Source organism: Thamnophis sirtalis, unplaced genomic scaffold (assembly GCF_051295495.1).
Source record: "Thamnophis sirtalis isolate CommonGarterSnake01/CBP01778 unplaced genomic scaffold, rThaSir2_p1.2 scaffold_3, whole genome shotgun sequence".
Taxonomy (NCBI): Eukaryota; Metazoa; Chordata; class Lepidosauria; order Squamata; family Natricidae; genus Thamnophis; species Thamnophis sirtalis.
In genome coordinates, this window is record NW_028261383.1 from 13,663,503 (window position 1) to 13,688,342 (window position 24,840).

Genomic DNA, 24,840 nt, shown 5'->3' on the forward strand with positions numbered 1-24,840 from the left:
TCTGGCTCCCTCTTATGGCCGATTGAGGAAAACAGTAACCAATCACATTTTACAGCATGCTTTAAAGAAACAGGTACAACATTGTTACATGATTTATATATTGCCAACCCAACCGTTAGATTATATTCCTAACGTAGTTAATATTTGCTAAATAGTGAATAGTTAAGTGCTTAAAGAAACTTGCTTTCCTAGCTGGAATCTAAAAAATGAGAACAATTAACCAGTGAAACAATTTGCCTTCGCTACTCTATCACTGGAGGTTTAGAAGAAGAGCTCGGACAGCCATTTCTCCAGAATGGCATAAGGCCATGATGGCAAACCTGTGGCGGGCACATGAGCTGTTGCCCCCAGCTCAGCTCCTCCGTGCGTGCAGATGTACCATGCAGCCACTGATTTTTGGGTCTCTGCCATGCATGTATGGGGGGTTGGGTGCATGGAAGACACACATGCACAAGCGTGGGGGGGCGGGGTGGTCCATTTTTCCTCTAAGGAGGCTGCAGAGAGGCCTACTTGGCCCAAAACACGGCACGAGGGGGTCACATGTGCCTATCCAGGGGGCAGGGGTAGCGGGGGGTCATGCATGCATGGGGGGGTCATGGGTGCATACGCAGGGGGTAGGGAACATAGGGGGGCATGTACGCATTGCATTATGGGTGCAGGTGGGAGCGCATGCTTTGGGCACATGATGACCGAAAGGTTGGCCATCCCTGGCATAGGATTTCCTGCTTGAGCAGGAGATTGAACTAGAACAGGAGTCCATAAATCCCCAGTCTGCAGTTCGGTGCCAGGTCATGAACCATTTGGAACCAGGCTGCGGAAGCGACAGCCAAACCTGTATGTGTGTGCAGCTCCATTTGTACGAACTGTGGGCACACGCTTGTGGAAATGGATTTGTGGGTGCACACACTCACCCACTGCTCCCACGGAACCATCCTCTCTCCTTTCCACCTCCACCCCCCCCCAAATCCTCAAAGCCAGAAAAGTTGGGGGGGGGGAACTGGAGTTAGAAGACTTCCACGGTCCCTTCCAACTCTGTTATTCTGCATTCTAAGGAATTTGGGGTGGGGTGGAGAAGCATTTGTAGAAGACGCCCACAATTTGATGTCTTTTGACAGCAGGAGGAAATGCTTGAGATTGAAGTCAGAGGATCCACCAATGGAAAATCCACTTTTAATTGAGGGGGTTTAGAGGGTTTGAGGTTTTTTTTTAGACCCTGGAGTTTCTAAGTATAACGTCATTGTAGGGTTTGATCTCCTTTTGTTCTGGGTACACCAACTGAGATAGCAATAGCAATAGCCGTTAGACTTATATACCGCTTCAAACCCTGTAGGGCCTCCAGCACTGTCTATATTCTGTTTTCTTCCAGGAGACGCACAGTCGGAATCTATTTCTTTGAAGGTGCCAGAAAATGTTGTGGAAGGCTCTGCCAGGGCGACATTTTGTGTGCTTGGTAAGTATAGGAACCCTCCTCCTAGTTCTTCAAACCCCCTTCCCTTCCTTTTTTTCTCTTGCCTACTTTTTGTGTGTTCCAGACGTTATGCTTCTACCTCTTCTGCCTCACCTGTCTTATTAAATGATAAAATCGAATGTGATCTTACAGATCATTTATAGCCATTCAGTGCAGGTTCTCCAAAGCACCTGAGGGTAGGACAAGAAGCAATGGGTGGAAACTAATCATGGAGAGAAGCAACTTGGAACTGAGGAGAAATTTCCTGACAGTTAGAACAATTAATCAGTGGAACAACTTGCCTCCAGAAGTTGTGAAAGCCCCAACACTGGAAGTCTTTAAGAAGATGTTGGATAGCCATTTGTCTGAAGCGGTGTAGAGTTTCCTGCCTAGGCAGAGGGTTGGACTAGAAGACCTCCAAGGTCCCTTACAACTCTGTTACTCTATTCTACCATAGTAGAATGAAGAATTCTTGGATTATAAGCCACCAATGACTCATGGTCTACAATATACCTACCTACCTATCTACCTACCTACCTACCAGGAGTGGGTTTCTCGCCCCGTTCCAACTGGTTTGGTTGGAACGGGGCCAGCGGCATCCTCATGCACGTGCGCAGTGCACGCACGCATACTAGCATCTGTGCGATGCTCCAGCTGCTCCTGGAGGATCGCGCAGGCGCTGTATGCATCCTGCGCATGCGTGGAAGCGCAGAACTCATCAAAACCGGGTAAGGAGCGCGGGCAGGTGGGCCGGCCCTTCGCTGTTCCCGGAAGTTACTTACTTCCGGGTTCGCTGACAAACCGGTTCGCGGGGACCGCCGCAAACCAGTTGAAACCCACCCCTGCTACTTACCTACACACACACACACTAACTCATGGTCTACAATATACCTACCTACCTATCTCTCCACACACACACACACACACACAGAGAGACATTTAGATATAAACATGCTCTGATGCTAAGAAGTTCTACTCCCACTCCCCACCTGAAAAGAACTCTGTTCCAACTCTGCCTTACATTCCATTACCTCAGTTCAAATTGACAGATATTCTACTCCTTCACTCAGGAGCAGTCTGGGGCTCCTTACATTACTAAACATTAATACCTAGGTTGCAGTTCAGCATTTCTGACAGCCTCTGTCTGAAGGCCTTCCCCGCCACTTCATATGGCAGCCTGTTTCACTGGCTGGAAGCTGATACAGCAAGGCAAGACATTCACCTGATGTCAAAACTGAACCTTCTTCTTTGTAGCTTTACCAATGGGATATTTTGCCTCCAGAGATTGTGGATGCTCCATCACTGGAGATTTTTTAAGATAAGATTGGACAGCCACCTGTGAAATGGTATAGGGTCTCCATCTTGAGCAGGGGGTTGGACTAGGAGACCTCCAAGATCCCTTCCAACTCTGTTATTCTACAGAGTGAAACTTTGCTGATTAAAATTTGACATGCTTGAGATTTAAATCAGAGGACCCAGTAATGGAAAATCCACTTTTAATTGACAGGGTTTAGAGGGTTTCAGATTTTTTTGGTCAATGCAACAGTGACCAAAGAAGAGGTTATCAGATTCTGCTTCTTTGGGACTGTTGCAGAGGTGGTATTCAGGAGGACCGATAGTGGCAGCGGTGCGAGGCTACGCCTACCCACCCTAATGTCATCATGCACACTCTGCGCATGCACAGAAGGTTCTGTGCATGCCCAGGTATGCCGCATGCAAGCGAAGCGAGCGCATGGGTGGGCGTGCTCCCGCTACCAAAATGGTAACGAAGATAAGAGGATTTCATGCCTGAACTGTTGGACAGATTGCTGAACTGGATGGTCCTTGACTTGATCGCCTTAGAACCATTCTACCTGGAAGTCTCCATTTTGGTAATTTAGAGATGAACAACATAAGCTCTCACAGGGTCAGGCTTAGATGTCTTTTGCCAACTCTCCACAAGCAATGTCAGCAGTGACATTTGAACTATATCTGCCTTGGGAATGGCCAGAAACACACAGAGGCATCCTCCTAAATCTCCATTCTTCTATAGCTTTACTGTGTCATTTTCTTCCAAAATTATCCAGTTTCTTCTTCAGAGGTTCTGGACTTCAGCTTCCCAATCCACAACACACCTGTTCCAAAATTTTCTAATGATCCCTATTTTCCATCCACCTCTTTCTCTATTGCAGGAGACATTCTAGGAGGCGCGATAAAGAACCTCAATCAGCTTCTCAAGATGCCCTACGGCTGTGGGGAGCAGAACATGGCCCTCTTTGCCCCCAATATCTACATCCTGAACTATCTCAATCAGACTGGACAACTGACCGAGGAAATCAAATCCAAGGCCATTGGATATTTAGTGACAGGTGAGAAGCATCCCAGGGCAGTCCCACATGAATTCTCCCCTTTGTTTTCTCTTACTGAGGTTAGGAACTTTCAAAGACTTGATCCACAGATTGGCCACTGGTATTGATTAAGGAAGGGGTGCAATGGTCTAGTGGTTAAGCCTCTGGGTTTGGAAGGCTGGTAGTTTGAGACTCCCCAAGTACCACATGACAGAGTGAGCTCCCATTCCTGCTCCAGATCCTGCTGACTTAGCAGTTTGAAAGCATGCAGCTGCAAGTAGATAAATAGGCAGCACTTTAGCGGGAAAGTAACAGCGTTGAGTGCGCCTCAGCACATAGCCATGTTGGCCACATGAACACGGGAGTATCTTCTGACAATGAGGATGTCAACATCTCAACTGACAAGCGCAACCAAGCACATTTGAAACCTGCCAATGTCTCAGTGCAAAACTGTATTGAGTACATCATTTCGGTACCATTGAAGGCAAAACCAGTTCTACCTAATTCCTGCACAAACCCACATGGTTCAATATGAAATTCCCCCTCCCCACTATTTGTGCAGTTCACATTGTCCAATTGAGTGTTTTTGTATTGTTATGAGAAAGAATCTTTGGCTGTGGCTAACACCTGCAAGTGCGCCCTTGAGTCTCATGCCTCTCCTCTTCGAAGTTTGGAGTCTGCAATTTTTCTCACCCATCCCTCCCCGCTTGTTTGTTGGCACGCCGAGAAGCGATAATGGTTGCAACAACATAATAGCAATAGCGCTTAGACTTGTATACCACTTCACAGTGCTTTACAGCCCTCTCTAAGCGGTTTACAGAGTCAGCCTGTAACAGCCCCAACAATCTGAGTCCTCATTTTACCCATCTCAGAGGGATGGAAGCCTGAGTAAACCTTGAGTCTGGTGGGAATTGAACTGCGAAGCTGCTGGCAGCCAGCAATCAGCAGAAGTAGCCTGCAGTACTGCATTCTAACCCCTGTGCCACTGCGTGCTTTGAGCTTGACAGCTGGATCTCTTGGCTAGGAAAGGGAGATCAGCACCATCCCCTAGAGTCAGACATGGCTGGGCAGGGGAACTTTGATCTTTATTGATTAAGGTTGTAAATTACTGTATTTTTTGGACTGACACACTGGAGTATAAGACGCACCAAGATTTTGAAGAGGTAAAAACAAAAAGGAGTGCCCCCAGGAGTACTTTGCAGGCCTCCCAAATCCTCTGCACATCCATTTTTGTGAAAAACAGGATGTGTAGGGCGGGGTTTCAAAAGCCCAAAAATGCTGTATTAGTGTATAAGATGCACCCTGATTTTCACCCTCTTTTTTAGGGGGGGGGAAGGTGCATCTTATACTCCAAAAAATATGATAGGTCAGATTTGATTGGCGGAATCAAATGTGGAGCCCTTCAACTGTTGGAAAGAGGAGGGCAGGAACCATGCAGAAAGGAGCAATCAAAAACCTTTCCTTTGTATTATCCTGGAGTAGCTGAGAAATGCCAGGGAAGAAATTGGAAATATAAGGTAAATTGGAGCCAGTTGGAAAGGAATGCATCCTGCAGATACTCTGAAATTTGTACAATCTCATAGGGAAGTGCTGTTTGTTGGGAAAAGAAGCTGTAGTCAAGCACAGTTGCTGATGCTTAACTTGTAGTTTGGGTGGCTTCTGGCCATCAATCATCCCAAACTGGTTTAATCCCATTTCAGAATCAAATTGACTTAGATAGTTGAACAAGCACGTTGAATTGGATTTGAAAGGGGGTTTGCACATTTTTCTCTGCCTGTCACTCATGTTCATCTTCTGCTTCAGGCTATCAGAGGCAACTAAACTACAAGCACCATGACGGTTCCTACAGCACCTTTGGAGAACGGAGCTCAGAGATAGGAAATACCTGGTGAGATTTCTTTGTTCTATGGAAAAATAATACTTAATGTGGCTGTTCCTCTCCCCTTCCCACTAACAGCAAGAAGCTACCCTCTTTATCTGAAAATAAGACCTCCCCGGATAATAAACCCAATAGGGCTTTTGAGCACATGCGCTAAAATAAGCCCTCTTCTGAAAATAAGCCCTCCCTGAAAATATTGCGATATAGCAGCTGCCATGAGGTGACCACGCTCGATGTCTCCTGCACCTCAAAAAATAATAAAACCTCGCGGAAAATAAGGCCAAGCACTTATTTCGGGGCTCCAAAGAAAATAAGACCATGTCTTATTTTCGGGGAAACACAGTAAGAGAGTTGAACCTTGGTAGCACTTGAACTAGGAGACCGCCAGAAAATTAGAAGGCCAAGAGCTACAGTAGGAAGTTAGAAAAAAACTTTGTGTCAACTCATAAAGCATTTCAATGTCTGTTATCAAGTTGCCATGGGGAGGAAAGGAGGAGTATGCATTCCACGCATACCTTCAGCTAGAGTCGGTTCTCAGATTACTAGAGCAGGCTTGTGAGGTGTGCACTCGTTGGAGAATGTGATTTATGACACAGACTGGGGGAAGGGAAGAAACAGGGACAAAGTTCAGCCATAATTTAAATGAGGTCAGATCTAACTGCAATGGGGTATTGCCGAAATGGTGTTCCTAATAAATGACTGGATTTCTTTTGAAACCTGGCTTGAGGCTCATGAATTAATTAGGGCATCTTTCGGAAACCTGACACTTTGCTGAATAAGGTAGTGCTCAAATGGGAATGGAACAACTTGCCACAGCCAACTGTGGCAAACTCACTGCGGCCAACTCGCCACGGCCAACTCGCAACAGGCAACTTGCAGGTGGTGAACTTGCCACAGCCAACTCATTGTGGGACAATTTAACAATTCTATTTAAAATAAATACAAATAAAAATTATTTTAATTTTTGCCATTCACATTTCATTCTGTCCTTCCTTTAGCATCCTTTCTTTAATGATTCTATTCCACCATATCTTTGATATTAGTGTAACTTTTGTCCTGCAGCGAGTTGTCCTCTAGCGAGATGGCTGTGGCGAGTTGGCTGTAATGAGTTGGCCATGGCAGGTTGGCCATGGTGTGGCTGTGGCGAATTGTCATAGAAGCTGGTCAAATAGCCTCCATATAAGTCATTTGAGTAAGTGCAATATGAACCAGCAACTCCATCCTTGTAAACTTAGTTGACTGATTGTGGTCAATAAGCAAATCAAACACTATCCTTAAGTGCTACATCACTTGGCTGTGATTTACGATTTCCTGCTGGCTTCCCCATTGACTTTGCTTCTCAGAAATGAAGATTGCGGATGGCAATCACATGACCACAGGAATTCTGTGATGGCCACAACTTTGAGGTCATAAGTCTCGTTCTGCTCTGTAGTAACTTCAAAAAGTTGCCGAATCAGTGGTGAAGAGCACCTGTAATGTTGCCAAGATAATTACATGGGACACCTAAGTGAAGTCACCAGGAGCTGAATGCAGCTCAAGGAGCTTTTTTTTTTTTTTTAGAGGAAATGAAGCATTCTAAATAAGAGGGGTAATAACTCTGTGAGTGGGGAAGATGCTAGCAGCTCTACTTGGGGGTGAGGGGGTGGAGTGTCCTATCCCTCCCTGCCAAGGCACACAAAGAAAACTTTTGACAACATAAGGTGTATGTTTAAAAAAATGCAGGGGACTTTGCAGTCCATAATCCCAACCTCTGAATCATGTTAGTGGCAGTCCACGTACGACCACAAGTGAGCCCCAAATCTCTGTTGCTAAGTGAAGCTTTTGTTAAGTGAATTTTGCCCCATCTGACGACCTTTCTTGTCATAGTTGTTAAATGAACTGCTCCAGTTGTTAATTTAGTCACATGGTTGTTCAGTGAAATCTGGTTTTTCATGGACTTCGCTGGTGAGAAGGTCACAAAAGGGGATCACGTGATCCCGGGACACTGCAACTGTTGTAAAGGTGAAGCAGTGGTGAATATCTGAATTTTGATCATGTCAACTACAGGGATGCTGCAATGTTGTAAGTGTGGAAAACGGTCATAAGTCCCTTATTCTGAGTGAAGCAAACAATTCTTCGTGGACCAAGAAGGCCCCATTCTGAAGAAGGCCTCACACTAGAAGACTTGATACAAGGGGAAAATGAAAACTCTCATATTCTGGGTTATTTTGTAGGTTGACTGCTTTTGTGCTGAAGAGTTTCACTCAGGCGGCATCCTTCATCTCCATGGACCAAAAACATATCATTGATGCTCAGAATTTACTGGCAATCAGGCAGTTGGCAGATGGTTCCTTCCTAAAAGTGGGGTCACTGCTGAACAACGCACTAAAGGTACAGAGGGTGGGGATATTTGTTGAATGATAGTTTTAAGTATGGTTTTGCTGGAAGTAAGGTCAGAGCAGGGGTGGGTTCCTGCCAGTTCTAACCTCTTCTATAGAAGAGGTTCTACAAATCTACAAATCTACAATGCCTTTTAGAACCGGTTCCAGCTCCCTCCCCCCGCCCGGCTGCACATCATCAAGATGAAGAGCGAGAGAGGAATTCTGGGAAGTCCACAAGTCTTAAAGCTGTCAAGTTTGAATACCCCTGGGGTTTTTTTTTCTAAAGAGTTAGGGGTGCAAGGATCTTGTAACTTGACAGCTTTAAGACTTGCACACTTCAATGCTAGAGTTCCTGAGCCAACATGACTGGAGGAGGGATTCTGGGAGTCCACAAGTCTTAAAGCTGTCAAGTTTGAACACCCCTGTTTTTTTTTCTAAAGGGTTAGGGGTGCAAGGGTCTTGTAACTTAACACCTTTAAGACTTGTGGACGCCAACTCCCAGAATTTCCCAACCACCCATATTGACTAGGCAATTCTGGGAGTTGAAGTCCACAAGTCTTAAAAGTTGCCAAATTTGGAGATCCCTAACAGTATGATTGTGCAAAACACATCATTTGCATAGAGCAGAAGTTTCTTTTCTAAGGTTTTTTTTAATGCTGTTAGGTAAGCTCCCCGTTGGGAGAGCGAGTGCGTTCAGAGAAGCGTTGTGAGAGTTGTGTTGGAGGACACACAAACCAGCGTACAGAGACACCTCAGTTTAAATAGGCTTTTACTTTTGTGGAAATCGAGGTATCAGAGTCCATCAAACAGTCCAAGTCATACACGGATAAGACAGTCAGTCATCAATGTCTTTCAGTTAAGGGATAATCCAAATAACATAGTCCAGTATCATATAATCACTTCAGTACTCAAAGTTTGCTAACAGTTTTAAAGCTTACAATAACTCACAGCACTTTCTAACAGCCAGCTTCCAAAACACTCAGATCAGATCAGCCCAGCATCTAACGAACAGAGAGCTAATAGTCATTCTGGCTCCCTCTTATGGCCGATTGAGAAAAACAGCAACCAATCACATTTTACAGTATGATTTAAAGAAACAGGTACAACATTGTTACATGGTTTATATATTGCCAACCCAACCGTTAGATTATATTCCTAACAAATGCAATGGTGGACTGCTCCTCTCCTACCCCAAGACCATTTCAGCCCATATGTGGGCTGAAAAATTCCCAATGACCAGTAGGTGACAGCATAGGGCATGGAGTTCTGCATCCCTTATGGCTTAGCCAATGGCCTTAATTCACTTAGCTATGTTGTAGGAGCTGTTCCAGAAGGCAGAAATGGAGATTTATACTGTCCAAAATAAGATGAAACTTCAACAAAGGGTGGAGACATGGGAGGAAGAGTAACAACATAGCATTTAGACTTATGTACCACTTCATAGTGCTTTACAGCCCTCTTTAAGTGGTTTTACAGAGTCAGCATCTTGCCCCCAACAATCTGGGTCCTCATTTTACTGACTGAACTGGAAGGATGGAAGGATGAGCCAATCTTCAGCAGGTCAGGATCAAATTCCTGGCAGTGGGCAGAGTCAGCCTGCAATACTACATTCTAATCACTGTGCCACGATGGCTCAGGGAAGATGGAGATTGGAAATGTCCTTGGATGGTAGCATCCACATAGGCCAGGAAAAAAAACTTGCCTTTGTGTGAGTGTGATGGGATACAGATCTTGGAGAGAGGACTAGAAAGATAGCAGAAGGGCTGATATCTGCTTGTCTCCCTTCTTCCAGGGTGGAGTTGATGACAGTGTTTCTCTTACGGCCTATATCACCATAGCTTTGCTGGAAATGCCTCTGCCTCGCACGGTAAGTAAACATCCTCTTTTAATTTGAGTGGGATTCAATGGCTCAGTGGCTAAGACGCTGAGCGTGTCAGTCATAAAAGTCAGCAATTCGGCAGCCCTAGCGCCGCATAACTGAGTGAGCTGCCATTATTTGTCCGAGCTTCTGCTAACCTAGCAGTTCGAAAGCACGTAAAAATGCAAGTAGAAAAACAGGAACCACTTTTGGTGGGAAGGTAACAGTGTTCCGTGTGCCTTCGACGTTTAGTCATGCCGGCCACATGACCATGGAGATGTCTTTGGACAGAGCAGGCTCTTCGGCTTAGAAACAGAGATAAGCACTGCCCCCTAGAGTCGGGAATGACTAGCACATTTGTGCGAGAGGAACCTTTACCTTTTATCTTTAAGTTAGTTTGACATAAATCGCTACTATCTTGTGGTCAAGAAAAGTATTATTATTTGTTAAATTTCTTTGCCATGTGTCTCACTGGGGATCTATTCTTAGCCGCTTCCAACAATAAAAAGGAAGACTTGAAAAAGGGTATGAATAGAACAGAAGTGAGATATAGGGGTCCTTGGGGCACTCTGAGCTTGCTTGTTTTCTTGCAGACCTTTCATTAGCCAACCTAGGTAACAGTGACGTGCGGTGAAGTTCATCGCCGGTGAGGCAAGTGGGCAAAAGCCGCTCTATGTCTGCCAGCGCCAGCCGCCCCCGAAGCCCCGACGTGTCCCGCTGTATGGCCGGCACGGCGGCATGCACTTTAAAGTGCCGGTGCGCCTTTCCACCATACAGCTCTATGGTGAGGCGTGGCGGCATGGCTTTAAAAAATAAAAAATAAAGTGCCAGCCTGTGCGCCAGCAGAGGCAAGTAAAACACACACACACACACATTACTTATAATAATACAAATGACAATTACTTACAAATTACAATTATTTTGAATTCCTCCCCTCTCCCTCCGACTCACATACCTTTCTCAGCTGTGTCACAGAAGATTTCAACTCTCCTCTTGTCTGCCATGATGAAAATGTTAAAAATGTAAAAAGAAAAAGGCAAAAGCTGCTGCTGCCAGAGCCTGCAATGGATGACTCTGCTTAACTGTTTCTAAAAAGCCTCTTTAAAAAGTGCCCTCTGCAGGAGGAGGTGAGAGAATCAAGTGCCTCCTTTGCATAAGGAATTTTTCGCCTTTTAACCCTTGCTTAACTCTGCTCAAGTGATCATAAAGATAGAGTAAAGGAGGCACGTGGTTCTCTCACCTCCTCCTGCAGTTAAGCACTAAGCAGAGTCATCCACTGTGACTCTGGCAGCAGCTACCTCAGCCTTTTTCCTTTTAATTTTGTTTTTCTTTTCATGATGAAAGTGGTGAGTCCCTGCCTCCCCTGCCTCCCCTGACTGCACGTCACTGCTAGGTAATATCATCAGTGCTAGCAAGGAGTGCAGCTTGCTTTCAGTTTTATATTCTACTGGCTCGTCTATCAGTGTTGGTGGGGCCGGTCTTAGAGATTCTTTGGTTGGGCTGTTTGCTGTTGACTTCTTTGTCAGTTTCATGATTGTGGTATTGTTTACTTGGTTGTTGGTCTGCAGAAAACAAGCAAGGTCAGAGAGCACCAAGGACTCCTCACGCCAACCCTAAGCTACAAATATTCTCCATTATTAGAAGTAAGATAATGGAACAATAAAATAAACGAGGGGTTTCTAAACTTGACAACTTGAAGATTTGTGTTCTTCAACTCCCAGAATTCCTCTGCCAGCAATGCTGACTGAGGAATTCTGAGAGTTGAAGTCCACAAGGCTTGAAGTTGCCAAATTTGGAGACTTCCTGAAATAAACTCTGAAATGCTCCGACTGAACTTGATTCCTGCAGAACGATCGCTTAAAAATGAGACAGCAATGTGCAGCAGCAGCTAAAAAAAAACCCTAATACCATCCTTAGTTGTATAAACAGAGGCATAGAATCGAAATCACATGACGTATTAATGCCGTTTTATAAACCTTAGTGAGACTATACCTGGTGTAGTTTAGAAAAAAGAAAGGCATGGGGTAATATGATATCAGTGTTCCAGTATTTGAGGGGCTGCCACAAAGAGGATGGGGGGGGGGTCAATTTATTTTCCAAAGCACCAGAGGGCAGGACAAGAAACAATGGAGGGAAACTAATCAGGATAGAAACAACCTGGAATTACGGAGAAAATTCCTAACACGAGAACAATTACCCAGTGGAACAGCTTGCCTCCAGAAATCATGGGTTCTTCATCGGTAGATGTTTTTAAGAGATTGAGCAACCATTTGTTTGAAATAGAATAGAATAGAATAGAATAGAATAGAATAGAATAGAATAGAATAGAATAGAATAGAATAGAATAGAATAGAATAGAATAGAATAGAATAGAATAGAATAGAATAGAATAGAATAGAATAGAATAGAATAGAATAACAGAGTTGGAAGGGGCCTTGGAGGTCTCCTAGTCCAATCCCCTACTTAGCAGTAGACTTATATACCGCTTCATAGGGCTTTCAGCCCTCTCTAAGTGGTTTACAGAGAGTCAGCATATTGCCCCCAACAATCTGGGTCCTCATTTTACCCACCTCGGAAGGATGGAAGGCTGAGTCAACCCTGAGCCAGTGAGATTTGAACCGCTGAACTGCTGATCTAGCAGTAGCCTGCAGTGCTGCATTTAACCACTGCGCCACCTCGGCTTAGGTCGAGGGAGGAAACCTTATAAATGGTTATCCAATAACTTCCTAAAAACTTCCAGTGTTGTAGCATTCACAACTTCCGGAGGCAAGTTATTCAACTGATTAATTGTTCTAACTGTCAGGAAATTTCTCCTCAGTTCTAAGTTGCTTCCCTCCTTGATTAGTTTCCACCCATTGCTTCTTGTTCTACCCTCTGGTGCCTTGGAGAATAGTTTGACTCCCTCTTCTTTGTGGCAACCCCTCAGATATTGGAACACTGTTATGTCTCCCCTAGTTCTTCTTTTCATTAAACTAGTCACACCCAGTCCCTGGTATGGTATAGGGTTATATGTATATAATGCTATAAGTTTTTCTGCTTGAGCTGAGGTTTGGACTAGAAGGCCTCTAAGGTTCCTTCAAGATCTATTCTGGTTGAATTATGAGCAGGGAGAAAGATCTGGATGCAAAACGAACCAACTTTTTTTTTTTTTAGTGTTCAAAAGTTTTATTTCTTTTAAGACAAACATTTCATCATTCCTCAATCAGTAAGACATCGAAGTACAATTTTTTGTATGTCAAAATAATTCTAGTTTACCACCAAATTCTTGTCTAACCTAATGTATACCCCTCCCTCCCTCCACCCTCCCCCCCAATCCCCCTTCTCCTTCCCCCCACCCCGACTTCCCAGAACCCGTGCACGGTATGGATTTTTAACAAACACAGTCTAAAATCTATTGAAAAAAAGAAATAAAGAAATTAATGACATTCTACATTGACCTTAGCTTCTTCTTGCTGAACTAACTTTAAACAATTTAAATCATTTCTGATCTTAAGCATAGGCTAACTGGAATTTCTTGGTCCCGTATTTATTTTGTATATAGTCAATCCATTTTTTCCAGTCTTGTTTATATCTCTCATTTGAGTGATCTTTAATATATGCCGATATTTTAGCCATCTCGGCTAAGTTTGTGACTTTCAATGTCCATTCCTGAGTTGTAGGCAAGTCATCCTTCTTCCAGTATTGCGCCACCAACAGTCTTGCTGCCGTTATTAGGTGCAAAATCAAGTTACTCTCTACCACTTTTGAATCTCTTCCTGTTGAAACACCTCCTTCCCTCTGTAAATCAGTTTAGATATATTTCGAGTTTTCCTTTTTTTCCTAATCTGATAAGCTAACCATCTGCCAGGTTTGTTTGCATTACAAAAGGTATTGAACCAACTTTTGTGAACCCATCAGGTTTTGTAAATTGCCTGCCTCATGTTTCTCCCCCACGGCAGAACTTTTTGGTACAAAATGCCTTGCGCTTCTTGGAGACAGAGGCCAAGAAGGAAGAGATCCACGTTTACCTTCGGGCTCTGATGGCGTACGCCTTTACTCTGGCAGAGAACGAGGAGAAGAGGCAAGAAATGTTGGACTCCCTTCAGAAACTAGCCGTGAAGGAAGGTAAGGATTGTGGCCCAACAGCTGCCAGAGAAGCTGGCGGCAGACTCGAATGAAGAGGAGGTTGGGGAGGAACTTGGGCCAGTCCTGGAGTCTGGGGAAGGCTCTGATGGGTGCTCTGCATCGTAGGCAGAGATGGGCCCAGAGCTGTCCAACATTTATCCGCTACCTTCGGAGTCGGAGATAAGTGAGGCAGAAGAACAGCTGGAGCCTGTTCCTGATGTGTGTATGCATAGAGCTGTCAGGAGAAGGGAACAATTAAGGAACAGAGGTCGACTCGGGAGTAAAGGCACAAGGGGATATTCAGTGTCCCCTCCCATAGAGAATAAATAGGGGAGCAAAGGGGGAGTGGTGTTTGCAGGAGACAATTAATTTGCTTATTATTGTGAAGATTTGCTCATCTGAGCTTGTGCCTCAAAGATCATAAAGTGAGGCAGAACTCACTTAACAACAGTCTCACTTATGGTCATAAAGCAAGGATTATGGGAAGAGGTCAAAAAAGAATGAACTCATGGAATGTACACATGAAATATGTAACATGCCCCCTGCACGTTATTTTTTGTTGTTGTTGTTTATCCGTAATCATTTTAATCTGCTTCTCACTAAAACTATTCCCACATTCCTGGCATTACAACAAGACCCTCTGATCCTCCATTAAAGGATTCCAGATGTGGGGAAAGGAGTGGATAATGCAGAGAGTAAGAAGGATAAGAGGGACGCGGTGGATCAGTGGCTAAGATGCTGAACTTGTTGATCGAAAGGTCAGCAGTTGAGTGGTTCGAATCCCTAGTACCACATAATGGAGTGAGCTCCTGTTACTTGTCCCAGCTTCTGCCAACCTAGCAGTTCCAAAGTATGTAAAAATGCAAGTAGAAAAAATAGGAACCACCTTTGGTGGGAAGGTAACAGTGTCCCACGCGCCTTGGGCATTTAGTTGTGCCAGCCACATGACCACGGAGATGTCTTCAGACAGCGTTGGCTCTTCAGCTTTGAAACAGAGATGAGCACCACTCCCTAGAGTCAGGAATGACTGGCACATATGTGCGAGGGGAAGCTTTACCTTTACCTTAAGGATAATCCTGATGGAAATATGCAAAAATCATTACTCAAATAAAAGGGACTTAAACACTTTTTAAATCCAGAGCAATGAGACAACATTTGGAAGCAGTCTGGACAGACACTGCCCTGATTCACTGGAAGTAAGAAGAGGAGAAGCACAATCAGACTTCAAAGATTATGAGGGTCCTTGGTGCTCTACCTTTTCTTGCAGAAGTTTCATTATCAAACTAGTAGCATCACCAGATTATGTAATTGGAGCCAGCGCCAATATAGATACTTTTAGCTTTCCTGTGGAGTTGATTTCCTGGTCTGATCTACATGCTGGGCTAACAAATACTAAAATATTTGGAGGGCTGGGCAATTAATGGTGTGCCAAGCTTCAGCTATGGTACTTAAGGGTTGTGGAATAACACAAAAGAAGCAGTGGTTGGAAACTAACCAAGGAGGGAAGCAACCTAGAAATAAGGAGAAATTTCCTGACAGTGAGAACCATAAACCAGTAGAACAACTGGTGAGTGCTCCATCACTGGAGACTTTTAAGAAGAGATTGGATAGCCATTTATTTAAAATTGTATAGGAGTTCCTACTTGAACAAGGGGTTAGACTAGAAGATCCCAAAGGTCCCTTCACTCTGTTATTCTGTTATTCTGTTAAATGCAATAAAATGTCCTTGAGAAGCCAAAGATACTTGGCCAATGTTGGAGGCCTCTGGTGTAGCCTGAATGGGGCAACCCAACGCTAAAACCCTTCATTCTCTTTCTGAAGAGGATGGCTCCATCCACTGGGAGAGACCTGAGAAGCAAAAGAAGACACTCGATCTCCCATACTACCACCCCCGCGCTCCCTCTGCTGAGGTAGAGATGACCTCCTACGTTCTACTTGCTTACATGGCCAAAAAACCATCCCCTTCCCAGGAAGAATTGACGACAGCAACTACCATCGTCAAATGGTTGACCAACCAACAGAATCCCAATGGAGGATTCTCTTCTACACAGGTACGTTGTCTCCCCACAGATTCTCGGAGGATACTTGGAAGATGCTCTAATACTCCCTGCACCAACTTCATGGACCTGATGTTTCCCCCGCTGTGTCCTCCAGTTGTACTGAGTCTTAATTCCCAGGATTCCAGCTGTGGTATGTGTCATCCAAGAAAGATGTCCTAGCTTTGCGTTCTCTTGCAGGATACAGTGGTGGCTCTCCAGGCCCTCTGCCAGTACAAGACAATTACTTATTCTAAGGACGGAGCTGGCGCCAGAGTGACCTTGAGTTCCGGAGATGTTGCTCTGAGAAAATTCCATGTAGACAGCACCAACTCTCTGCTGCTCCAGTGCCAAGATCTGCCCTCAGTGCCAGGGGACTACACGGCTGAGGTGACCGGGTGCGTCTTTATGCAGGTGAGTCTCCTGAGTCATCTGCTGGAGAAGAAAACTGCTTTCCCTCTCCTGTAAAGATTGCTTGGACAGATTGAAAAGTTAACAGGGGATCCTCGACTTACAAGCATTCATTTAGTGACCATTTGAAGCAGTGGTGGGTTTCAAAAAAATTTGGAACCTCTTCTGTAGGTGTGGCCTGCTTTCCGGGTCCACTGGTGGAACCTCTTCTAACCTGTTCAGTAGATTTGATGAACCGGTTCTACCATATAGGTGCGAACTGGTAGGAACCCACCTCTGATTTGAAGTTACAAAGACACTGAAAAAATGTACTTATCACCGTTTTCCGCACTTGTGATCATTGCAGCTTCCCTACAGCCACATGATCAAAATTTGGTTGCTTGGCAACTGGTTCACTTTTGCGACCATTGCAGTGTCCCAGGGTCACATGATCGTCTTTTGCAACCTTCTGACAAGCAAAGTCAATGGGGAAGCCAGATTCACTTCACGACCATTGCTAACTTAACAACTGCACTGATTCGCTTAGCAATCGTGGCAAAAAAAAGTGCCTGAAATGGGGCATAATCCACTTAACTTGCTTGTCTTGCTTAGCCACAGAAATTTGAGGCTCAGTTGTGGTCGTGAGTCGAGGACTACCTGTATAAATAATCTGAATAAGGTATCAATACAGAAGATTTTGGACCGGAAGGAGATACAGCAAGAGCACCTAGACTTATATACCACTTCACAGTGCTTTACAGGTCTCTCTAAGCGTTTTACAGAGCCAGCATATTGCCCTCAACAATCCAACAATCTGGTTTATCATTTTACCGACTTTGGAAGGATAGAAGGCTGAATCAACCTTGAGCCAATGAGAATTGAACCTCTGGCAGTTGGCAGAGTTAGCCTGCAATACTGCATTCTAACCACTGTGCCACCATGGCTCTGATATGAAGATTCTTTGATAGCCTTCCCACAATCCTACCCAGAAACTGGAGCTTAAAGACTCAGCCTTTTGGTGGGACATCTCCAAGTCCTCTGTTTTCATCCTTGTGAGCACCACACTTGTGGCCAAAAGCTGTAACACCTGATGCCCTCAAGAGTAAAGATCATCTGTCTCTGGGCAAACCAGTTTAGAGGCTTAACTTCAGACAAATTCCAGTGGTGCTTGCTGTAGGTTGAATAGTTCCTGGACCTTGATCCCTGCCTCTGTGAAGTGATGGGGTCTCCCACTCTACAGGCCCTTCACATCTTATCATGCATCTCACTCACAGCAGCCATTCAGAGATAGACACGAGTGTGCTGTTTCCTTTTCAGACCAGCTTGAGGTACAACATCCAACCACCCCGAGAGGATGCACCATTCAATTTGCTTGTGCAGACGGTTCCCCAAAATTGCACAGGACCTAAAGCCCACCAGAACTTTGATATTGCTATCGAAGTCAGGTAATGGGTCAATGCTGAGTAGGTGGGCATCTGCATGGGGCTATCTAGCCAGTACTTCTCCTTCAAGGATGGGCAGCTTCTAAGGGTTCAAAGGCTGCAGCTGGGCTCTTCCACCTTCTGAAAAGCCAATGTCCTGCACTCGAGTAGTTCCATTCAATGGGAGAATGGGATGGAGGCACTTCATCAAAGCCTTTATGAACCCACAGCGTGTTGCCCTTAAGTTATGCACTTTTGCTTTAAAAAAATGTGACATGGCTTTTTTCCCCCCCTTGTTTTCCCAGTTACACAGGCCAACGTGTGGTATCCAACATGGCAATTGTCCAGATTAAGATGCTATCCGGATACATCCCGGTGAAATTCACTGTAAAGTCGGTAAAGACCTTTTTTGTCCCCTCCAAAAAATTACTGTTCTTGGCAACAAAACTGGGCATTAAGAGGTTAAGAATTATCCTTTAAATATTCAATAAAAGTAGTCCCCATTTGATGCTCCATTGAAGCATCAATTAGCATGTGGGATTCACAAACTCTGGCACTCAGACTGGCCACAAACAACTTTGATCAGCTTGCACAAACAGAGCAGGAAGACTAATTGGTGTGGTGACCCAGGGCACGGCATGGAGGTAACACAGGTAGCTGGCAGTTCAAACTGGCCCTTTATTGCTCCCATGTTTCCTGCAAATAGTGTAGCCCAACGCTGTGAGCACCACGGTTGCAAAGCAACAAATCCAGAAAGAATGCAAGGAAACCAGGGAAGTTCAAATGTTGACCCTCAAAAATTCAGCATTTGTTCCCAACAGCGTCTCCTTAAATCTCAGTCCCCAGGTGTGCCTTGTGAGGAGGGGAGAGGCACTCTCCTCTCATGTAGTTGGGTCAGTCTGCGCTGTTCTCGCCTTCTCTCCACTCTCCATGCTCGCAGATCAGGAGGGGGTAGTCTTGCTCATTGCCTGACCTCTGTCTTTCATGTTCATTGCTTAGCCTTGGTCATCCTGCCCCCCTTCCTCCCTGCCTACCAGTCGTCCCAATCCTGAAAGTCTCTGGTGTGATTGGGCCTGCTTCTCCCCATTTTCCTCCCAAGCCAACGAAGCCACCCGCTCGATCTCCATCTGCTCCACTTCCGACTCATCTTCCTCCGCAGATTCAGGCTCAGATGGGGGCATGACATTGGCCTCATTCAGCATGGCACACAGCAATATATCTGTAGTCTTTGGCATGTCCATAAAAAATTAGAATGTAATGATGTTCAGTATTTTGAACTTGGAAGTGGGCAGAATCAGTGGTGGGTTCCTACTGGTGTTCCTACTGGTTTGCTGAGTGCACGTTTCACTGTGCGTGCATGCACACTTGAAAGAAACTTTCTCGGAAAGCAAGGAAAACAGCTGAGGAGCGACAATTCAATCTGCCGTCCCCAATCAGCTGGACTTCAGAAGCTGCAATAAAGGTAGGTATAATAAAGGGATGGGCGGGAGGCCCACTTTCAAAGCAACAGAGAATCGGTTTGCTCTCTGCTTGACAGCAGAGCTACCAGTTTCGAGAGAACTAGTGCAAACTGGTAGAAACCCACCACTGGGCAGAATTATCCTGCAATGCTGCATTCCAATCACTACACCACCACAGCTCTTAAGCTCTCAATTTTGAGAGAAAGTCCCTTCCTCTTCCACATGGATAATGCCAGGTATGGTTTGGTAGTCCTCCATGAGGTCTCCCCTTCCTTTTCTTCATTGCAAGCCAAAGAGTTTGAGTTATGACCCCATCTTTTCCCTTTCTTCACCAGCTGGAAAATCATCCTGCCATCCAGCGGACTGAAATTGCAACCACCCAGGTTCTCCTGTATTTGGAAGAGGTGAGTGGTGAACGAAAGCTGGGGTGGGAGAACCTTCCCTCCCTGCAAGAAGATAGGGCTCATGTGACAAAGTTAGCTTTGGTTGCCATGATATTAAAAAGATGATGAGACTTTTGAAAGAAGAGCAACAAAGATGATTAGGAGACCGGAAACTAAAACATAGGAAGAACGGTTGCAGGAACTGGATATGTCTACTTTAATGAAAAGAAGGACTAGGGGAGACATGATAGCAGTCTTCCAATATCTCAGGGGTTGCCACAAAGAAGAGGGAATCAAACCATTTTCCAAGGCACCTGAGAGTAGAACAAGAAGCAATGGGTGAAAACTAATCAAGGAGAGAAGCAACTTAGAACTGAGGAGAAACTTCTTGAGAGTTAGAACAATTAATCAGTTGAACGATTTGCCTCCAGAAGTTATGGATGCTGCAACATTGGTGGTTTTTAAGAAGAGATTGGACAACCATTTGTGTGAAACAGTATAGCATCGCCTGCTTGAGCAGTTGAGAAAGTGTAGGAACTCCCCTTTCTGCCTAAGAGATGGGTGGCCTCTCTGAGGGACATCCCCAGGAGAGAGCTGAGGCTAGTCCCTTTCTTCAGAAATGTCCCTAGACAGTGTCCTGTAGTGGGATGCTCATTTTTTTCTCTAGCTGGGAGGGAGTCAGCTAACCAGAGCTCCTCTATGGACACGGCCAAAATATGTCCTTGGTCTTGCGAGATCAGGTGACTCAGGAATGTGGAAATAGCCCCACAAGTAGAAGGTCCCCATTAATTCTCTATGCATGGTTGCACGCTTCAGAAAAGACACTTCTCTAGCCTGGCCACCTCTTGAATAATCCCATAATCTCTCTTGGTCTGCAGGTCAGCAATATTACCCAGAGTTTCTCCTTCAGAGTGGAGATGGAGACTCCTGTCCAAGGCCTGAAGCCTGCCTTGGTGAAAGTTTATGATTATTATGAAACAGGTGAGAAAGGGATCCTGGTGGCGAGAGGCCCGATTACTGTAGTTAATTCTACTGTTTTTCAAAATCCATCTCCATCTTACAAGTTTATCCCAAGCTTCCCTTCCAAGGTCCCTTCCAACTCCGTTAATCTAATCTAAGATTCAAAGGTCTTGTCAAAGTGATAAGGGTTATTTAGTTGAAAACAATCTAATGCAGCCAGGGGTGAAATCAGGGGTGAAATCCTCCCGATTGGGCCTGGTTTGGCCATACCGGTAGGAAAAATTGTCCTTGGTTCTGCGAACCAGTCGTAAAAAAGAAAGCTTCTGAGGATTGTGTGGATCAGCTGTCAGCCATGTGATTGTTGGATGCTTTTTCCACGCTTTTTAAAGCATTTTTCCCTGAGCCGCGTGATCATCGGAAGCTTTTTTTTTTTTTAAGCTTTTTAAAGAGTTTTTTCTCTGCCAGTTTGCTTGAACAGGCAGGGAAAAAATGCTTTAAAAAGCTTTAAAAAAATAGCTGAAAGTGAAAAAAAAGCTGGCCACGCCCACCCAGTCACATGACACCCCACCCCACAAAGCCATACCAAAAGAACCGGGGGTGGGGATGGGGTGAAATATACTTACATTCATTACCGGTTTACAAATGTGAGCGCACGGGCGCCACCTCCATGCATGCACAGAGCATCAAAAATAGATTTGATGACGGCCAGGCGGGTGGGTGGAGCCTGCTATCCAGCGTGCCTGCAAAGGTAAGTAGAACGGGGGGAGGGAATCCGCTGTGCGACACGATTTATGTTAGCTAGAAAGCAGGATTTCCTGCTTCCTAGCTAATATAAATCACACATCGCAGGTGATTGTTGCAAATACTGCATTTTTTTACTACTGGTTTGGGGGAACTGGTCCGAACTGGTACCATTTCACCCCTGAATGCAGCATGAGGACTGAGGAAACCTTTAACCAAGTTAAGTGAGGCACTCTGACAGTTCTACCTCTTTTTTTTGTGTGTTTTCAGATGATTTTGCCATCTCGGAGTATATCGCACCCTGCAGCACAGGTGGAGTATAAACAGCAATTGATTCTTGCCAAAATTCCCAATTTCAGGCATTTCTTTTCTCCTCCTCCTCCTCAGAGATCATCACAGGGCTGTTTTATTTTAACAAGAACTTCCAAATAATTCAGTTTCATCCCGTTTTCGCAAAGTTACAAACAAGCTCTTCAAAAAGGGTACTTAGGTCACTATGGAGCCCTTTTTTAAAAGTGAATTTTGTTAGAATGGTGTGGAACCCCACTTTGCAATCTGTATAGAGACAAAATCTGGCCGAAGCCAATCCTTTGGGATCTTGCACTACAGAAATCAGCCTTTCTTGGGGCTGAGATGACCTCATAGAATAGTCTAGTTTTCCTGTAAATATGCTATGTTGACACCTCCCCCAATTGCCTTGATAAGAACCATTCTAGTTTTGCATCCAGTTTTGGTTGCCACGATATGAAGAACCGGGATGATGAACCTATGACATACGTGCCACAGGTGGAACGCGGAGCCATTTGTCAGGGCATGCAAAGTGTTGCCCTGTCAGCTGGCCAGTGTACATGTGAGTGCTGGCCAGCTGACTTCAGCTTTTTCTTTGAGGCCATTTTTTGCCCTTCCCTGGCTCCAGAGGATTTATAGGAGCCTGGGGAGGGTGAAAGCAGCCTCCCCGCCCCCCCTTCCTGAACTTCCTGAGACTTCCTGAACTTCCCTGAAGCCTCCTGAGCGCAAAAAAACCGGTCCTACGGGCAAACTGGAGGTTCGGGAACTGACTTCCGGTTTGCTCGTAGGGTCGCTTGTTGCCCTCCAGAGCCTTCAGGGAGAAGGCCCTTGAAGGCTCCGGAGGGCTAAAACTGGCCCTACAAGCAAACCGGAAGTCGGTTTCCAAACTTCCACTTTGCCCATAGGGCTGTGTTTTTGCAATCCAGAGGCTTCAGGAAAGCTCCTGAAGTCTCCGAAGGGCCTCCAAGGGGGCCGAGGAGGCTGTTTTTATCCTCCCCAGGCTCCTATAAAGCCTCTGGAGCCTGGGGAGGGAAAAAAGCATGCAAAAAAATGGGAGGGAGCGCTGGTCATGCGTGCATGTGCACTGGGGTTGCGCATTGCATTATGGGTGTGGCACACCCACACATGACCCCCCCTGTGCTCCCCCCACTTTTGGCACATGAGCCAAAAAGGTTCTCCATCACTGCTCTAGAAAGAGTGCAGAGAAGAACAACAAAGATGATTAGGAGCTAAAATATATAAAGAACGGCTGCAGGAATTGGGCATTTCTAGTTTAATGAAAAGAAGGACTAGGGGTGACATGGTATGTTCTAATATCTAAGAGGTTGCTGCAAAAAAGAGGGAGTCAAGCTATTCTCCAAAACACCTGAGGGCAGGACAAGAAGCAATGGATGGAAACTAAACTAGAACTAAGGAGAAATTTCCTGATAGCGAGAGCAATTAAACAATTAGTGAGCTGCAGTGGTACAGTGGTTAGAGTGCAGTACTGCAGGCTACCTCTGCTGATCACCGGCTGCCAGCAGTTTGGCAGATCGAATCTCACCAGGCCCAAGGTTGACTCATCCTTCCGAGGTTGGAAAAATGAGGACCCAGATTGTGGGGGGAAATATGTTGACTGTGTAAACCGCTTAGAGAGGGCTGTAAAGCACTGTGAAGTGGTATATAAGTCTAAGGGCTATTGCTACCCTCCCACACAGCCATTGAACATCCTCTTTCAAAACCCCAATCTTATGAGTGCAGGTAGCCCTCAAATTAGCCATCACAATTGAGCCTGACATTTATGTTGTTAAGAGAGAAATTTGTTACGTGAGTTTTGCTCCACTTTACAACTTTTCTTGCCCCAGTTGTTAAGCGAATTGGCACAGTTGTTAACAGTTTATAAGAGCCGAGGTGGCTGAGTGGTTAGAGTGCAGCACTGCAGGCTACTTCAGCTAACTGCAGTTCGGCTGTTCAAATCTCACTGGCTCAGGGTTGACTCAGCCTTCCATCCTTTCGAGGTGGGTAAAATGAGGACCCGGATTGTTCTTGGGGGCAATATGCTGACTCTGTAAACTGCTTAGAGAGGGCTGAAAGCCCTATGAATCGGTATATAAGTCTAACTGCTATTGCTATTGCTATTAAACGTTAGTCACATGGTTGTTAGAAGGTCGCAAAAGGGGACTCTGGGACACTGCCACCATCACAAATGTGAACCAGTAGTCAAGCATCTGAATGTAAATCACGTTACCCAGGGGATGCTGAAAAATAGTCGTAACTCACTCTTTTCAGAGCCTTCCCAACTTTGAATGGTCACTAACTGAACTGTTGTAAGTCAAGGACTACCGGTGCAGGCAATCCTTGGAAAGAATTTTGGCTGACTCTTGCGTATGACAATTTTCATGCTTTTTCTTCGACAGACGAAAATGTCAAAAACCATTAAACAAGAAAATCTCTGGCCAGACCACAACTATTGACCAAGGAAGAGAATCAAGGAAGAATCAACCAAGTGTGCTGCCCTCCACATTTTTTCCTATACAAAAACCCATTAAATGTTATGTGCCTGAATTATACTGTCTTCCAGGAGACTGGCTACATACAGTTTCACCAGCGATGGTAACAGAAAACCGGGGTGTAGATCGCCAATGGAGATCTAGAGCAGAAATATTTTTTCTTTCTTTCTCCAATCGTTGGATGAAATAAAACAAGGTTTTTGTATTCCATCAGGGTTTCTCAAATGAATCTTTTAATTTGAGGGGTGTGGTGAGAGATATTTGTAGTGAGAGTCGGTGTAATAAGAGGTTTGATAAGAGCTGCTCTCAACATTAGGGAGAATCAGGAAAATCATTGGGGTGGGGTGGGGTGGGTCACCACGGTGGGGATTGAAGGAAGCCAAAGCAAATTAAGAGGGGAGAAAATCAGATACGGATTAATATTTTGTAGGGAGAATTGTCCCCCCCTCCTTTAAATATAAGAAAGCCCCCTTATTAGCAAAGAAATGCCCCCCAACTTCCAACAATTTAATGCTGTAAATGGATCAATGTATAAAATTAATATTTGGATGGTGAAGGTAAGGAACAGCACAGCACCCTTTCATATATACTGCATTTTTCGGACTATAAGACGCACCGGCGTATAAGATGCATCATGATTTTGAAGAGGTACATTTTTTTTTTTTAAAGGGTTTTGCACTATACAGGCCTCCCAAAC

At 45.0% G+C, this 24,840-nt stretch overlaps 1 protein-coding gene across 1 annotated transcript in view; it reads left to right on the forward strand.

Annotated features, from left to right (window-relative positions):
* Positions 1 to 21,732, forward strand: part of LOC148047225 (pregnancy zone protein-like) — a 72,429-nt gene extending 50,697 nt beyond the window's left edge. The window contains exons 23-35 of the mRNA XM_087711343.1: positions 1,367 to 1,450; positions 3,619 to 3,795; positions 5,578 to 5,662; positions 7,867 to 8,023; positions 9,806 to 9,880; positions 13,810 to 13,975; positions 15,797 to 16,026; positions 16,213 to 16,425; positions 17,719 to 17,846; positions 18,128 to 18,218; positions 19,618 to 19,686; positions 20,544 to 20,646; positions 21,637 to 21,732. Of these exons, the coding sequence (XP_087567469.1) occupies positions 1,367 to 1,450; positions 3,619 to 3,795; positions 5,578 to 5,662; positions 7,867 to 8,023; positions 9,806 to 9,880; positions 13,810 to 13,975; positions 15,797 to 16,026; positions 16,213 to 16,425; positions 17,719 to 17,846; positions 18,128 to 18,218; positions 19,618 to 19,686; positions 20,544 to 20,646; positions 21,637 to 21,689 (1,631 nt within the window). The 3' untranslated portion in view covers positions 21,690 to 21,732. The remainder of the gene's footprint in view (positions 1 to 1,366; positions 1,451 to 3,618; positions 3,796 to 5,577; positions 5,663 to 7,866; positions 8,024 to 9,805; positions 9,881 to 13,809; positions 13,976 to 15,796; positions 16,027 to 16,212; positions 16,426 to 17,718; positions 17,847 to 18,127; positions 18,219 to 19,617; positions 19,687 to 20,543; positions 20,647 to 21,636) is intronic.
* The last annotated feature ends 3,108 nt before the right edge of the window (positions 21,733 to 24,840 follow it).